We start from the raw sequence: 17,919 nt of genomic DNA, 5'->3' as shown, positions 1-17,919 counted from the left end.
ATATTTGAAGCTCTCTAATTAACATGTCGTTTAACTTTTGTTTAACTTATGTGCTGGATGTCTGTATGGCCTCTTCTCCAATAGCTGAAGCTCAGCTTTTGCTGTGATGAGTATAATTCACATTTGATTGTTGCTGCTGTGTTTCAGTATAAAACAAGTATGAAATGGAAACCTACAGGACAAAATAACGAAAAATACGGAACACAGGAGAAGTAAAAAAAAAAAAATATTCAAACAAACAATGTTACTATTTAAAGGGACTCTTACCTTTGTTGCATTTGAGAATTATAGCACATTCAAATCATCCCGCCTTCCTCCAATGCCCCACCCCCTCGTTCCCATCCGCGGTGTTTTTTTGAAGAAACTTTATTTACAAGCAGACTTAACCTACTGCCTCCGCGCACGCACGTGAGTTTTTGTTTACCAAAGCAATGGATTCGGTAAGTTATATACATTTACATTCACATGCCTTGATGACGCGGGCCCGAATGCGCCACAAGAAGCAGACGGAAAACCTGCATGTCCATGCAGCAAACAGACAGGTCTGTCGGCCAATAAGGTCCTTTTATTGGTTGAAGTTTTCACTAAATATTATGAGAGTGAAATAATTGTTTGTTTTTACTCCTGGTGGGTCTGTCTTGCATTTTAGAGTGTCATTACCTTATTAATACCAATTTAACCTTATCCAAAAAAAGTGTAAAAATGCAACAAAGGTAAGAGTCCCTTTAACTTAAACTAACATCTGTTCTAAATGAAAAGAGATGAGCTGTCAGGGGAGATACTTTTAGTTTACTAGCCTTTTCAAAGTACAGTTACAAAAGTGTGAAATTGGAAAGTTCTGCTAGATACTCTGGTGTGTGTTTGTGTCTTCCACAGGTCCTCTGCTATCTCCGTAGTGAAGATTCTCCGTGTTCTCAGAGTCCTCCGTCCACTCAGGGCCATCAACAGAGCCAAGGGACTCAAGGTCAGAATGGAAATAATATAACACAGTGCAGTATGTGTCTCTATGGTTGCTGCACACTAGCTTGTATCGCTATTAACGTTGAATTATTGTGTGTCTCTTTCAGCATGTGGTCCAGTGTGTGTTTGTGGCGATCAGGACCATCGGCAATATCATGATCGTCACCACCCTGCTGCAGTTTATGTTCGCTTGTATCGGTGTACAGCTCTTTAAGGTACATTGCAGAAATGTGATAGAGGGTAATTGGGTCACACCTGATGTATAGTTGCTGTCTCTCTGGATGTGCAAATCAACTGGTTCTTCTTCTGTAAAACATCAATAATTGTATAGAAGTTGAAAAAAGTGCAGAAAATATGACTTTCTAAATCCCCTGACTTTCTCTGTTGTTGTTTCAATAAAGGGGAAATTTTATCGATGCACAGATGATGCAAAGTCCAGCCCGGAGGAGTGCAAGTGAGCTACTTTAACTCGTCAGTATTTCCAGCTCAGTGTATTTCCCTGAGCATCTCTGTGTGTTTAACGTTTCGCCTTTAAATCTCAGGGGTACGTACATTCTGTACCTCAATGGGGACACAGCAATAAACACGGCGATGCCCATGGTGAAGGAAAGGATCTGGCACAACAGTGACTTCAACTTTGACAATGTCCTGATGGCCATGATGGCGCTCTTCACCGTCTCCACCTTTGAAGGATGGCCCACGTAAGTTCCGCTCTGTGACTGAGGGACAACTCCGATTAGACTAACATTATAAGAGAATAACAGTGAGACTCTGTATTTATTTAATGTTTGATAATTATTAACTTTTATCTCTCTCTGAATGAAAATGTTCTGTTGCTACAAACTTGAGCAGGCATGTCTAATTTACAGGGAAGTCAGCCGGATTTGGGGCTGTCGCCAGAAAGACTGAATAGAGCTTTCATATTAAATGCAGTGTAACGTTCATGATTTTTGTATTAATATGAATTGCCCAAAACATTCTATACCAGTTTAAGAACATTTTACACAACAACAGGCACACCTGGCTTTAGGGCAGTTACATTAATCAGAGGTTCTCTTCTGAGACATATCTAACCCATTGTTACTACAAACTACAAAATGTCTCATCTAGTCTACATCATATTATACATTTGAGTAATCAGATAGTCAACACCAAACAATTAAAAATATTGTAAAAACTGTATTTGTTTTGTAAACTTTATTGCAGTTACAGCCCCTTGCCAGTAGGGGTTACTGCAGCCCCCCTCAGACCCCTTTCTTCCAGTATCCTTTAATATTTATTTATTTTACAAAAAGTACATATGCAGAGTTGATATAGTTAAATACTGTCCACCATCTAGACTTGACTTTCTTTGTTGTGTGTCCCTGCAGACTGTTGTACAAGGCCATCGACTCCAATAAAGAGAACATGGGTCCCATCTACAACTACCGCATCGAGATCTCCATCTTCTTCATCATCTACATCATCATCATTGCCTTCTTCATGATGAACATCTTTGTTGGTTTCGTTATCGTCACCTTCCAGGAGCAGGGGGAGAAGGAGTACAAGAACTGTGAGCTGGACAAGAACCAGGTACAGTGTCTGTGTATTAGTGTGTTGAGTAGATCAAAGACTGTGTATAAAGATGTGATGCTCATCTGGTAGCTGGCTACAGTAGAGGTCATAAATCCTGCCTCCTCCATGTTAAGAGATGGGAGATGGACCAAAATAAAAAGTCAAAGTACATGTTTATTGTTCAATGACTTTTTCTCAAAGATGGTAATTATAGCTAGTTCTTATCACACTGACTTTTTTTATTTTTTTTTATTTGATGCTATAAGGGACCTCGATACCTGAGATGGCAACGCTCGTATCAGGGATATTTTGGCTTAATTTCTGGATAGTGGGAGGAAGTGAAGATGCATCGTCCATCTCTATATACAGTCTTTGATTTACAAACGTATAATCTGCTGAAATTCCTCAATTCATATACAATCAGAATATTTATCACAACACACAAAGAAACTATGTTTTACTGTATATCCTTTTGTTGCTGAGTGTCCTTGTCTCTGTCTCTTCATACCTGCTCCCCTAACCACCGCAGCGTCAGTGTGTGGAATACGCTCTTAAAGCTCGTCCTCTGCGACGCTACATCCCCAAAAACCCGTACCAGTACAAGTTCTGGTATGTGGTCAACTCCACTGGGTTTGAATACGTCATGTTTGTGCTGATCATCCTCAACACCTTGTGTCTGTCTATACAGGTAAGTGTTTTCTCTCTTTGGTCCTAGCTGATGGGGTCAGTTGATGATTAATTCAAGTCTATTGATGTAAAGGAGGATTTATTTTATAAATCCCTCAATGCTACATGCAATTCATACCTTATGATCTGAATACATACATACATCAACATATAACTTAAATATAATGGGGTTTGCAGTTGTGAGTTTAATGAACTCTCTTTAATCAGATTTATCTGAGTTTAAATAGATGATGGAGACCAGTATACACATACAGTTAGACTACATTTATATCAGTCTCTGATCAGCCTGTCTCTTTCCAGCACCATGGTCAGTCTCACCTTTTTAATTACGCCATGGACGTCCTCAACATGGTCTTTACTGGAGTTTTCACAGTGGAGATGATCCTCAAGCTCATCGCCTTCAAACCCAGAGTAAGTGTCCTCTCCTCTCCTCACCTCTCCTCTCCTCTCCTCTCCTCTCCTCTCCTCTCCTCTCCTCTCCTCTCCTCTCCTCTCCTCTCCTCTCCTCTCCTCTCCTCTCCTCTCCTCTCCTCTCCTCTCCTCTCCTCTCCTCTCCTCTCCTCTCCTCTCCTGTACCTACATATACATGTATATATAAATATATATATATGTATTTTTCCTTAAAGCCTCCTGTTCAGACTTTTCTCCTTTAGGTCTCCCTTTCCCTTTTAACCCAGCCCTCATCCACTCTTCCTGTCTCTCTTCCCTCCCCTCTGGTACTCCTTGACGCTGCTCACTCGTGGGCTCTATGCCACACCGGCTGTGACTCCACTGCCATTTCCTCCTCATCCTCACCCTTCACTTCTCCCACAAACTCTCAACCCCTCCTCTCCTGCTGGCTGTGCATGCTGCCGTATTCAGGGCTATGTTGGGGACGCCTGGAATGTCTTCGACGCCCTGGTGGTGGTTGGCAGTGTTGTCGACATCATACTCAGCCAGGTAGAAAGACGTCCGTATGTAAAACTCGTTCTGCTCTCCCATTGCTGCTGCCACTCTCCTGTTTTCTTTCCTTCACACCTTTCCTCCTTCCCTTACTCCCTGTCCTAATTTTGATTTATCTTTTTAGTCGGCTTGATCAAGTTTCTACTACAACACAAACTATATACAAGCAAATGAGCTGAAAAAATGCCCATCCACTACAAATACGATTCATAGTCATCACATTAATTTACTCGTCTTTACTCATTCAATCGTGTAGAATTGCTTAATTTTAAGTCGGTGGTGATCATTTCTTCTTATTTGTAAAGCAGGACAGACAGTTCATTTAAGATTCGGATTATATGAAGAATATCTCTGTAGATTAAACATTTTATACTCTCACAGAATCAGTGGCAGGAAGTATTTGACTTTCAACCTCACTCTGTTATATCAAATCACAACTTTTTGATGTTCTCGTCCTCTATCTGTCATAATTCTTCTCTTTATTTTTTGTTACCTCCTCTTCCTTCTCTTTCTTTCTCTGTTGTCTCTCTTCTCTTCTTTTTTTCTGTGTGTCTTTGTTGCTTGTGCTCGCAGAACTATTTTGCTGATGCATGGAACACGTTTGATGCCTTAATTGTTGTGGGTAGCGTGGTTGACATTGCCATCACTGAGATCAATGTAAGTAGTCATTCATCACACATACAGTCTTACTGTGACCGTCCCATCTGAGGGGGCCTTGCTCTAGCATCAGAGCTGCTTTCAAAATCATAATATTTTAATAGCTAAACTAATGTTCTTTACATTTGGCACAAAACCACCCACTCATGATGCTATGAAATTGTGATGACATTGTTTAACTAATGTGGTATTTCATATTATGAGAGGCATGACACACTCTGCATTAAAGTATTGGATCAGGCTTAAAGATAGACTTATGTTATATATTTTGTTATCTTGTGTATTTACATTATCCAGAATGTTTCCAACAACATTTAAACCAGGAGAAATACTCAATTTTATTCAAGCTAGCAGGTTGTTTCATACTGGTCGCCATTTTATTGTGTCATATCCACCTCTCCCATGGTTTTACCCATCTCTGGTATAACTTCCGGTGCAAACGATGTATGACAATGGAAAAACACCTGAGAAGCCAGTTAGCCAGTTAGTTAGATACCTCATCCATGTACATGTTCCTGAGTCGTGTCAGGTAGACATAACTCCCATGATCCCACACTGCTTCAAGGTCTTTAGTTATTGTTTTGATTGACAAAGAATTTGAAGAGATTGCGCCAAATCCTAATCACATAAACATGCTATACACACTTGGATTTGATGGACCAGAAGAACAGGATTATTTTTTACATCTCAACCTAAAAGAATCTCATTCTCAAATGTTTAAGGGAGCTGTTGTTTTTAAATGCCACTCAGTTGTTATTTCCTAATCTCAGTCGTCCTCATTTTGTGCCAGATTGTTTTGCTTGATATCTCTTTGAATCTGCGGTGATGCTGGAGAGGCCACTCTGTCCTGGTTTAACTCCATGCTTGCTGAAGGCTTGTCTGGCTGAAGGTGTTTGTTTTTCCTGTCCAGTCACTTGAGGAGAAACTCACTATTTATGGTCAGATTTTAGGAAACGTTCTAATGTACAAAATAAATGTGACATTTGAGTTACAGCTAAAGGGAAAATATCCTCTGACAGTATGTTAGTACCCCATCTACTGGTAGGTGCTGTGCAGTGCGGAGTCAAAACATACCAGTGTATTCATTCCTTTAAATTGATTATATATCTTAATGTCATTTCCTGTAGATTTATTTTTCCTCGCACACAACCTCTAGATTTGGAAATCACACAAAATTGTGCACACTCATAGAAATCAGTCCCATAAACATGCCTGATTTTTTCATCAAGATTCATGATATTGGGGGGAAAATCGCATTTATAGCAATTATAATGTAAATAGAATTGGGCCATGCACAGAGGCCCGGGGATTTCTGTGATTAACTCTCTCTGTCTCACAATTTTGAAGAAAGTGACGATTATTCTTGGATCTGCCCCCTGGGTTTTTTCCGTGACCCATAGCACACCCTTCACCCAGGTCTCGTGGTAACCCGTCCGGTCTTTTTGGGGTAGTCTTGCTTACAAATAAACAAACCAACCAACAAACAAACCAACGGGGGTGAAAACGTAACCTCCCCGGTGGAAAGTAAAAGAATGGTTCCGTTGTATTGTGTTACTGTTAACCATCAGATTTGATATTGAAATATTGCATAACTTGAAATAAATAGAAAACAGTTGAGTATCTTAGATATTTGATTACATACAGCACAGATTCCAAAATCATTTGTTAAAATGTCAGATGTATTCAGGGAACATGTACGAAGACATTGGTAATGATAGAACAAAACAAACAATATGATCAGGCGTATCAGTGTTTTCTCCTTATTGTTGTTCAGTTAAACTACAGTATCATTTCACAGCCGTACACTTGCCTCTCATGTCTGTCAGTGCTGAGATGATGTGGTAAAGCTTTGATGGGCTTTGTGCTTTACCATGATGATGATCTTGTCTGTGGGATGAATCTGAAATGGTGCTGTGTGTAAGTGAAGTGTTTTTCGTGTGATAACCTGTTAAATAAGTCTAAGGTATCGTTGAAATGAGATAACATTTGACCCGTAAACTTTCTGGTGCTGCACAGCTGGTTTGTGTAACTTGGATTAACCTTAGGCTTTTGATTTCAAGTCGGCAGCCATTCCTGTCGTCAAGGTGACAGTGGAGCCAGGGGTAAGAAGTGCCCCCCCCCCCTCCCTTCCTCTATTAAATCCACTCACCATTTCCTGTTGTGTTCATGGAAAACTGAAAGTGTCAAGATCTTTCTGTTGTCACTCTCTGTCAGTCACTTACCGACGAAATCATTGAGATACTTTCTTCCAGAACCTCTGATTTCAGTTATTCAATAAAACATGAGGGTTTGTGACTGAACTCTCGGTGTTTGTTCAAGTCTTGTTTTTTCAACTCCACCTGGTTTGTTGCATTTTGGCTCCACTTTCATTCAGCTGACGTGTTGTCCTGTCCGGGTGCATGGCATGACACCGGGTGAACAGCAACACTGTTTGGTGATTTGGTCATTTCAGCACAGCTTCTCTGAGTGTTTGCTGTCAGGTGACCAGCATTGTGTGGACATTGTACTGCTTTGGGGTTCTTGTGTGTTTGTACTGTAACAACAAAGCAGGAAAAGATCCATCTTGGTGTTTGTATCAGGTGTTCAACAAATATCAGTTACAGTTTGTCTTTTGGTTTGTTTCTGTCAATTCTGTATGTTGTTTGGTTTTAATCAGCTGTTCAGAGTTAACTGTAGTGTATGTGTAAATCCAGGTCTGTTAATGGCATGCTTTTCAAGACACAGCCATCTCTGCGTGCATGTTGATTTTTGTCATTGCAGAGATTGAGAAAGATCACAATCTGGAATATTTCGTCATATTAATACAATGCTTGTGAGCTAATATTTGTCATGAAGAATGCACGTATGACAGACTGCATGAATCAATGAGCGGTACAAGATGTCTTCTCCTTCTGCATTTTTGTAATCACCTTGCACCTCCTCCACCTCAGAACACAGAGGACAGTGCTCGCATCTCCATCACCTTCTTCCGCCTGTTCAGAGTGATGCGATTGGTCAAACTGCTGAGCAGAGGGGAGGGCATCAGGACTCTGCTGTGGACCTTCATCAAGTCTTTCCAGGTGAGATCGGAAAAAGCAGCCAGTAAAAAATGTCTTGAATCTGCAGTTATAATTGGCGAGTTAATATAGATTTAAGCCAGGACGTCAAACCGTAAGAACAGTTTCACATAACAGCACGTTAATGACAAAAGAAATAAGCTTAAAGAGATTAGCCCAACTTTAAGGACACACAAAGTTCTTTGTTGGTGTGGGTTGTAAAAATAAGAAGATGAGAACATGATGAATTTGAAAATCCAGCTTGAATAACATAGATATGAGTTTTAATATAGTATAAATCAGATAGTTATGGGTATCCACATATTTTTACTCCCAAACATTAGAATTGACATCGACCCCTAAAAATCTTTATCATTTGGGGTCTACTGTTGATTTAACCAGAAAATGTGTTATCAGTGGATCTTGTGTTGTGGTTTGAGAATGTGCATCACTCGATTTAGAGTCTGACTCCTTCTTCTTTCTCACCCAGGCTCTTCCCTATGTTGCACTCCTGATCGCCATGTTGTTCTTCATATATGCTGTGATAGGAATGCAGGTAAAATGTTATCAGTTTTTCAAAATTACAGAAAAACTTGACCAGATACACTGCAGGGTCATTTCAGAGCAAGCTGACTGATTCTGTGGACGACATTTCTCTGTCTGCCATCAGGTGTTTGGTAAAATAGCCATGGTGGATGGAACACAAATCAACCGCAACAACAACTTTCAAACTTTCCCTCAAGCTGTCCTGATGCTCTTCAGGTATTTGTGTTTGTGAAGCTCAAATAGTTGGTTACAAGCCATTTTAAGTGATCATACATTCTTATAGTCAATACATTATTGTTCTATGTCAGGTGTGCTACAGGTGAGGCCTGGCAGGAGATCATGCTGGCCTGTCTGCCTGGGAAGCTGTGTGACCCAGAGTCCGACTACAACCCTGGAGAGGAGAGAACGTGCGGCAGCGGTTTTGCCATTATCTACTTCATCAGCTTCTACATGCTCTGTGCTTTTCTGGTAATCCTCACATGTTTCACTGTGCTTATGTGTCAGCTCGGACCTCAGCTCTCATATTGCTGTATAGGATTAGATATGACTAAAACAGCTAAAATATGTTGCATGTCCTTTTTTTCAGATCATCAATTTATTCGTGGCTGTCATCATGGATAACTTTGACTATCTGACCCGTGATTGGTCTATTCTGGGGCCGCATCATCTGGATGAGTTTAAACGGATCTGGTCCGAATACGATCCTGAAGCCAAGTGAGTGCAAAGGACTCATTTATGGACAAAACTAAAAAACGTTTCTCCCGTTATTTATCCTGTATTCGCAATCAGTATTTGCATCAGTATAGACGGTTTGGTGGTCAATAAAAGCTATTCTCTGCGGTGTACCAACTTTTATTTGACTCCTTGTTCTGTCAGGGGCAGGATAAAGCATCTTGACGTGGTGACTCTGCTGAGGAGGATCCAGCCTCCACTGGGCTTTGGCAAGCTCTGCCCACACAGGGTGGCCTGTAAGGTGGGTTTAGACGGGCAGATAAATAAGTTTCACAGAACTCACTTCACATTAGATGCCTCCTTATTGATCTGTACTTTGAATCCTGTTGCAGCGTCTGGTGGCGATGAACATGCCCCTGAACAGTGACGGGACTGTCATGTTTAACGCCACTTTGTTTGCTCTGGTCCGCACTGCTCTCAAGATTAAGACTGAGGGTGAGTCTGAACCTGCATGTATTGATTTGTTGCCATTAGATGCAGTAAAAAACAATTATTATTATTGATATGATTATTATAAAATGTATTCATATAGCACCTTTCAAAACACAGTTACAACGTTACAACGATTAAAATCGAAGGCAAACAATAGGAAACAGTTACAAGAATTTGAAGAGCACAGTACAAGAGTATAAGAATGTTAAAGATGAGAAAGGAGTAAAAACAAGATAAAATACAACATTTTTAAATTATTGCAATAGTTGGTAAGTTCAGAACAAGGCTAAAAGTAAAAAATCTTTGATTACGACTTTTGAACCGTGTCCTTGTGCAGATTCCAGCCATGTAGGTAAAAAAGAAAAGTAATTTAAGAGGAACAAAGAGAATAATGATGAAGTTATTGTGAGTGGTAGTTGCTCGGTCCGTTGTTTACCTATGATCCACAGTGACTGTAGAGGTCATGAATGAAGTGGCTTTAGTAGATTGGCATGCAAGAAAGTCTATCTTTTGAATACATATCACATCCTGCTACACTCTTTTTGTTGTCAGGGTGTGCACATGCTCAGCCCACATCTTGCCACAAGAGGGAGCTGTAGACATCCACTGCAGTTGCAGTGTTCTGCTCTTAATCCTCAGTGTAACTTCCTCTTTCTGATGTTGTGTGATCGTGTGTGTTGGTGAAAGAGAGCGACTGTACATTCAACTGTGTGCTTTTCAGTCAATGGTGCTTTTAGTCAAAATTACCCCCCAGTTACATTTCTCACTTTTTTCTGCCATTTTCCAGGAAATCTGGAGCAAGCCAATGAGGAGCTCAGAGCTGTGATCAAAAAAATCTGGAAGAGGACCAGCATGAAGCTGCTGGACCAAGTTGTTCCCCCAGCAGGCGGTCAGTGGTCATTACGTCATCATCACCATTATTCAGAGTTCAAACTGGAGCCTCACTCTTATCACTCACTTGATTTGAATATGTGCTGCTTTGCATTAACATTTCACCACACACAACGGCTACACACTGCTCTCTAAGCTCCATCCATCCATTATCTAGACCGCTTATCCTGTTTAGGGTCCAAATGAACAGAGTGTATATGTTGAAACACAAAGGATGCATTGTGTTGCCGACGTATGATCAATCAGATGCCTTCATCATCCTGTTTTTGCATTTCTCGATTCAGCAAAGGTTTGAGAAACGCGACCACAACCAACCAAAAGAGATAGACAGGGGAACAAACTCGACTGCTGCCATTTCCTTTCCGTTCAGTTCACAGAAACGCTCCTTATCACTGTCAGTCAGTCACAGTTGAGCTGCTGTTCCACAGTTTTGTTTATCAGTCATCTCTGGCTGTGGTTCTTCAGCGTCTCTTCCTCTACCCGTTAAAGAAAAACAAAGCTGTGTACTTTACATTTAGTGCTGATGTTTTTAATCGTTTATGAAACCTAAACTCATTAAGTTTTCGGTCTGTGCTGAGGCCACCCTTGGATTTAGTTTCTATGATCAATCTGTAGGTGTGAGTGAACTTCTATCTGGTTCTGTCAGAGTTCATCAGATTTGGATGTGCACACACCTTATGCTTAGAGGGTTATACATAGGCTGCTTTTATTTTATATATTTATTTTATGCTTCAACTGTTGAGAGTGGTTGCAGGAGAAAATACATGTGTTTGAACAGTAGTTCGAGGTTCAAGGTTTAAGGTATCTTGATTATCCCAGAAAGACAATTGATTGTGCAGCCAGCAGTGACCACATACTTTCAGAATACATTGATAACAATAAATACACAGTAGCACAAATACATCACAATGAGATATTTAAAAGGCTGATAGCAGCAGGGATAAATTACTTTCTAAATCCTTAAGTTCTGTAACTTAGGGTATTACGGCGTACGCAATACCCTGCAGCAAATGGAAATTGAAGGTAAGTGTCACATACTAGCAGTTAAAAGAGAAAGTAAGAACAGGCTGCATAAAACAAGAATTCAAACTTTTTGTTTTCACACACTACTGCTGCATGTGGCCACAACCAGTGCCATGTCTGTCCCCTGTCTCATTTATGTTATATGCATCTACAGTACAAGGTTGCACATTGATTTAATTTGTTCACATATATATATATGAAAAACCACTTTTTTAAGAATATTTCTGATATGATTACATAACATTTAGAGTTAAAAATACCAAAAAGAAAACTGCTGAATATGATCTGTGATATGATGTGGTTTACCGTCAGTTGTGCAAAACATTCCACATATCATAATCAGATGTTTACATCTTCTTTCCTACGAACTGAGGTTGACTTGTCATCGGGTGCACAATGAGCGGACTGAAGACACACACATGCCAGCCGCAAAATAAAACAATACCAGCTTTGAATAACTGTGAGGTTTTTAGAGGGAACTTCATTTAGTTTTTTCATGAATTTTTTCCACTGCCCCCCCAGACATATGCTCTGCTTCAGCTCTGCTGTTAGAACTTGCATGTCTCTGTGTGCATTGGTTTGCTAACCCCTCTCTCTTTCTCTTTCTTTTTTAAAAACCTTTCTGCCAAGCCTCGCTCTACCAAAGCTTCCTCTGCTTTCAGTGACTGTCGCTGGCCTTTCTTCTTTTCTCTTTCTGCCGTCCTGAGCTCTTTGGAGCAGTCCTGTTTTAGTCTGGTGGCATGAAACGACTGATACCTGGCTTAAAAACTTCACCTGCCTCTGTCCAGAAACAGAATCCGTTTTTTTCACTTTTGGGGAAAGAACATTATGTGTGTTGATCTGTCCACATCAGATTGATGCATTATTGTGAAACATAAAATATTTTCTCACCATCTACTCAACTAAGTCAGTTAATATCGCAATCCTAAAAAATCACTTACTTAGTGAAAATATGCCAAAATGAGCAAATCTATGAAATTCTAAAATCCAAGATTATTTTTTAATTTGTCTTTTGGTGTCAGGTTTGCTTTCTGAACAGAGGCTTTTGTAGTTCCTGTCTGGCTGTGTTGGGTGTTGTAAAGAAATGTGTTCGGTGTTTGAAGATGGCTCAACATCAGATCAAGCTCCATGCTCTATTTGATTCACTGGAAAAAATGTTGAGTCCATCTTGAAGCATCTATCCCACTTACATCCGCCACCTTTACTCGATTCCACTCCAGCTAAAACGAATCAAGTAAAGGTGTCGAGGAGAGAAAAAGAAGAAAACACATTTCATACACACTTTGATTCAGCCACTTTTTTTTCAAGAGCCTCTCCCCAGTGCTTAGAAAGAACTTTATCTGAGGGAATCAGACCCACGCTTGATTAGCCTCCCTGCCTGGCAGAGTGTGTGAGAGTGTGAGTGTGTGTGTGTGTGTGTGTGTGTGTGTGTGTGTGTGTGTGTGTGTGTGTGTGTGTGTGTGTGTGTGTGTGTGTGGTCACAGCTTGCTCTCTGGCTTAATGCAGTTTCTGTGTTCTCCTCTGTGACGGGAGCTGAGTGTTTGACCATCGCTGCTTCTCCAGACTACTTTACTTTGCTGCCTTCTTGCATGTGCTTCTCGCTACAGATCATGCTGTTTGTCTGGGATACAAACACACACACATCCCTGTCTCTGACAACAACTGTGCTCAATTCTGCAGTTGACTTATAATGTGGCAGTGGTGTGTGAGTTGAGTTAGGAGATTTAGGTTGGTGAGATTTAGTTGAACTTAGTGAATATGATCGTTTCCTTATGGCTCAGTGTAGTATAGACGTCTCTGTCTGTCTGTCTGTGGGTGTGTGTGTGTGTGTGTTTGCGTGTGTCTGTGTGTGTGTGTGCCTGCGTGCGTGCGTGTGCGTGTCAGCCGCAGCTGACTTTGAAATATTCCCACAAATGTTTTGAGATAGTTGAATGGACATGTTCTCACGTGAATGTCTGACATTTACTTTTTGCCAATACTAACACTCAGCTCCAACTGTAGATTTAAAAAGTAATTTGTGTTGTCACAACAGTAACTCATGACCTGACTTGTGATACATAGCAGTGGGTGACACGTAATATGACCTGCAGTTAAGTCATAGATCACAGTTTCTTCAATTTGCTCAGGAGACATCATGGAAGGGGTCTGAGTGCTGGTATCTGCTGATCTCCTCAACTAGTGTTTCCTTGTCTAGACACTTATGATGATGCTGCATTCTCAGAGTTAACATGTCTTGCCATTCCTTTAATTTTGATTGATACAGAAGTATTTTGTTTCACTGTCAAGATATAGTCTTCTCCCTGTTTGTTTCTCAGACTGTTTGATTGTAGTGGGTGACGTCCCCATTGAGAGATTTTGTTAAAAGAGCGTTTCAGTGTTGAGGTGTTGTGGTGCTCAGGTACCTTGGTGTTGATCTGGGAGGCTTTGGTGTGTCTGGTCTGCTCACTCAGATGACGAGGTAACAGTGGGGAAGTTCTATGCCACCTTCCTGATACAGGACTACTTCAGGAAATTCAAGAGGCGCAAAGAGCAAGGTCTTGTGGGAAGGCCCTCGTGGGAGAGGCTGAACACCACCTTGGCTCTACAAGTGAGTAAAGTGTCAACGACTGAATGTTAACAAAAATCCCTTCATCAATTTGAAAGTGTGTGTCGCTGGAACCTTTATATCAGACTTTATATCAACTATTGGTTTAATCCATAGACTGTATCTAAACATGGACGACATGACAGCTCCCCAAAAGAGAGGCCAAAGTGTCTTTTAGTAATTCAGTTTGTTTATGGGTTATTCTTTTTGGTTTAAATTTGTTTGAACTTATTGACGAAACTTGCCACCGCGGCCCCGTCTCTAAATCATTACTGCGCAGACTCTGGCTCCAAATACACAAGATGACGGAGTTCATAACCAGGATATTTTGGCTTCATTCCTGGACAATTGGAGACATGTCGTCCATCTTTATTTCCAGTATATTGGTTAATCGCCACACCGCACAAGGTTGATGTGTTAAGTGAATATCAGTCTGTCTCCACCACAGAACAATGAAGGTGGATATAACTTGTTTTATTGTTTTCACAGCATGGACAATACAATTCAAAATATTAGCGTCATGATGACATTATACTGCAAAACAGCTGCAAACAGTACACTGTTTAAAGTTTTAATTGTAACTGGTCCTGTTTCTAAAGATATAGATATAGTTAGATTTTTTTGTTACAACCATGAGAAGATATTTGTTTATTTTCCATTTTGGTGAAGCCAACTTTTTAAAAGTTGTTCTTGTTGTCTTGTCTTTAAAAGCAGCACAGTCATGTTCATACACCTGCAAAAGAATTGCCATTAATATCACTTAGTTTCCTCTTCGCCACATGTAAGTATGGTTAAAAAGCCTGTAATGGCTGATTGGTTTGGTATCATAGCAGCTCTCTTTGCAGGCCGGTCTGCGCACGCTGCATGACATGGGACCAGAGATACGTCGAGCCATATCATGTGACCTGCAGGAGGAAGGGCTAGTAGATGCTAATGGAGAGGAAGAAGAGGAAGTCTACAGGGTAAACATGCACAAAGATAACGATGTTTCTCCCCAGTGGAACCAACTGACAATTACAGACCAGTTTCTGAGACACAAAAAAGTTCCTGTCAAGATTCATGTACTGTATATTATAGTAATAGTGAATCAATGCAACACAAAAGAAGAATCTCATACAAATTCAAATTTGAGATTTTTCATTACTGATCTAACCTTAAATTAATCCACAAACCCCTTTGTTTTTCTTGACATAAAGTATTTACTTTCTTTACTTTCTTTTCTTTGATTAAATCGCCTAATTGGAATTATTTGTGTCCAATAAGTCTGCTCAGCTACAAAGAGGATGAATAAAAAGTGTAAAAACAACTTTTTCTTGTCATGAAAATGGACAAAATGTTTGATTTATTATTTAAAACTATGTTCTGAATCAAGGTTTATTACAGGTTTTCTCCTCAGTAGCATACAGTATAATGGCTGATGCTGGATGTTCACGAGGTCTCAGAGTGTGTGCATGGTTAATAAATATGGATAAATAAGCTGCACACACACAAAACAACCATTTTTTGTAATGACAGTCTCAAATGTTCGGCATGGAAACCACTTGAATCTAAGTAAATTAAATAATACCTCTGAAGGAATCATTGTGTTACTTATTGTAGAATAATGTGAACTGTATTGATTACAGTGTATAAGTGGCACTGTTCCAAGGTGTCAGGGTGTCAGGATCTATTTAAACGGTCACCTCATACTGTGTTTGATTTGCTGTGTTGTGTCCTTCCTCATTGGTTTGTGCAGCGTAACGGCAGTTTGTTTGGAAACCACGTCAACCATGTCAGTGGCGATCAGCAAGGCTCCTCTCAGCCGACCACCGTCACGCAACGGCCGCTCCAGATCCTGACCTTCTCCTGCAGCTCCTCCACTGAGCCCCCCCAGACTGGCAGGAGAGCCGGCAGCAATGACAGGGAGGGAGAGACAGAGATGAACTCCTCACCCATCCAGTACAATCATCACTACCATCCTCCTCATCCTCATAATTCCCCTCATTGTAATTCCACCCGCAATCAATCGCCAATACCCTCCAATGCCAACCTCAACAATGCCAACGTGCCCTCGCTTCTCCCCATGACCAGTGTGAGGCAACAGAAGTGTTTGTTAAAACGAGACCGCCCGTCCTCCACCAAAAACGGGTCCTCGGCATCCACTCACAGCAAAGGAGCGCATGACAAGACTGTGAGGTCACATACCACGAGGTCAGTGGATCCGTTCTCTGTCTGACCTATAGTCACTATGTTGTTCAATTTACTCTCATTGAAGACAATGAAAACCAGTTGGAATCTGGAATCGTGGACTTTCTGACACCTTTGCTTGAAAAATGTCTTAGAAAAATTTAGATAGAGATAATCCCTGAAACTACCCCAAGCCTCCTGTTCAGCATGAGCAGATCCCACAACTCTGTTTTAAACCTTGTTCATCCCGCACAGACGTACTGTATCTTTTACCAAATATATAAGTCCCACTGCTGTCTCGTCTTTCCGCACTGCTGACTATGAAAGAGCATTTTTCACTTTCTGTCTCCCACAGAAATCTCCCACTAAGCTTCCTCACACAAATAAAACTCTACAGATGTGTCCGCCCTCAACTGATCAATAATTGAACAAAATGTGTTTTAAAAATTTTTGGGGAATTACTTACTTTGCCACCCTGAAACAAACGTTTTAAAACATAAAAAAATATTTCCCTTTCCAAAAAACAATGCCCCAATTACTCCTGATCTTTCCCAGACACTGTTTCCAAAAGTTGTTGCAATTTTCTTCTGAATTCCAGGGTAACATTTGAAATGAAACCTGTAACACTGCCTCTCCTGTCATACCTAAAACCTTTTTTAGCGTTTTATTTTGTGTACTCTGGTATTTTGTCATTGCATGCAACCTCTCATCCCCTCCGTCTCTTGCTCTCTTGTTCCAAATAATCCTTTCTGTGTGACCGACCAATCCCTCTCCCCGGAGCAGGACACGCTACTATGAGGCCTACATTAGGTATGTTCCCAGAGCTTCATTCCGCAATCTGCTCTTCATGGTGGCGATTGTGTCATAAAAAGACAACATGTGGCTGCAGAATCAGAGACAATAAGCACTGTAGGGAAATGCAACTCTGTGGCATCATGATGTTTCAGTGAAATCAGTGTTTTACAGTATTATTGTTTAGACAGAGACATGAGCTGAGAGACTGAATCTTCATACGAATATAAGCAAGATGGGGACATTGAATTCCAGCGTTTAATTTCTCCCTCTGTCCCTGTTTTGATGCCAGGCCAGAAAGCGGTGGTGGACTTTACCCCACCATTTGTCGAGAGGAGCCGGGCGGCATGGAGAGCGATGAGGACCGGGGCTCAGGAGAGTACTTCAGCGGAGAGGAGTTTCATGAGGACGACACCATTTTCACTAGAGACAGGTACAGCAAGTTTCAGTCTGACATCCCTCTGCGTCCAGAATTCATGGAGCTACTTAAATACAAAAAGCTCAGATGTAAAGTTGTATCCTCTTTGTTTCACAGGCTCCCCAACAAGGAACAACATGATGATGCAGAGGCAGACTTGGATCCCGAGGTTGCCGGGGGCAACAACCAGTCTGATGATCAACAGCTGCTCCACCAAGACAGCAGGCGGTCACCAAGGAGATGGTTTTTACCCTCGCCTCAAGGTGAGATGCCGCAGTACAACATGTGTAGTTATCACGGTGGAGGGATTGAGATTCACCAACACAGTCAGATTTGATGTTTATAAACTTTACTTTTCATTCAGATTAAAATATTTATTACATTGGATGTTTGCTGGAGCTACTTTGGGATTATTTTATTGACACACTGCTCATTAAGCTTTGTGATTGTCATGTACACAACAATAATAATATTAATAATAATAATGATAATAATCGAAA

General features: G+C 40.8%; 1 protein-coding gene across 1 annotated transcript in view; it reads left to right on the top strand.

Annotated features, from left to right (window-relative positions):
• Positions 1 to 17,919, top strand: part of cacna1db (calcium channel, voltage-dependent, L type, alpha 1D subunit, b) — a 73,631-nt gene that overhangs the window by 53,791 nt on the left and 1,921 nt on the right. The window contains exons 24-47 of the mRNA XM_061073956.1: positions 877 to 964; positions 1,068 to 1,175; positions 1,362 to 1,414; positions 1,503 to 1,661; positions 2,331 to 2,532; positions 3,044 to 3,202; positions 3,502 to 3,612; positions 4,063 to 4,140; positions 4,717 to 4,800; positions 6,861 to 6,902; positions 7,731 to 7,859; positions 8,326 to 8,391; positions 8,506 to 8,597; positions 8,690 to 8,849; positions 8,968 to 9,095; positions 9,258 to 9,354; positions 9,446 to 9,548; positions 10,333 to 10,434; positions 13,910 to 14,046; positions 14,889 to 15,005; positions 15,779 to 16,233; positions 16,993 to 17,019; positions 17,294 to 17,434; positions 17,537 to 17,682. Coding sequence (XP_060929939.1) covers positions 877 to 964; positions 1,068 to 1,175; positions 1,362 to 1,414; positions 1,503 to 1,661; positions 2,331 to 2,532; positions 3,044 to 3,202; positions 3,502 to 3,612; positions 4,063 to 4,140; positions 4,717 to 4,800; positions 6,861 to 6,902; positions 7,731 to 7,859; positions 8,326 to 8,391; positions 8,506 to 8,597; positions 8,690 to 8,849; positions 8,968 to 9,095; positions 9,258 to 9,354; positions 9,446 to 9,548; positions 10,333 to 10,434; positions 13,910 to 14,046; positions 14,889 to 15,005; positions 15,779 to 16,233; positions 16,993 to 17,019; positions 17,294 to 17,434; positions 17,537 to 17,682 — 2,984 coding nt within the window. The remainder of the gene's footprint in view (positions 1 to 876; positions 965 to 1,067; positions 1,176 to 1,361; positions 1,415 to 1,502; positions 1,662 to 2,330; positions 2,533 to 3,043; positions 3,203 to 3,501; positions 3,613 to 4,062; positions 4,141 to 4,716; positions 4,801 to 6,860; positions 6,903 to 7,730; positions 7,860 to 8,325; positions 8,392 to 8,505; positions 8,598 to 8,689; positions 8,850 to 8,967; positions 9,096 to 9,257; positions 9,355 to 9,445; positions 9,549 to 10,332; positions 10,435 to 13,909; positions 14,047 to 14,888; positions 15,006 to 15,778; positions 16,234 to 16,992; positions 17,020 to 17,293; positions 17,435 to 17,536; positions 17,683 to 17,919) is intronic.

The sequence above is a fragment of the Limanda limanda genome, chromosome 7, assembly GCF_963576545.1.
Source record: "Limanda limanda chromosome 7, fLimLim1.1, whole genome shotgun sequence".
Lineage (NCBI taxonomy): Eukaryota > Metazoa > Chordata > Actinopteri > Pleuronectiformes > Pleuronectidae > Limanda > Limanda limanda.
The sequence above is the reverse complement of the archived record's forward strand: the minus strand, read 5'-3'. Positions and strand labels throughout refer to the sequence as shown.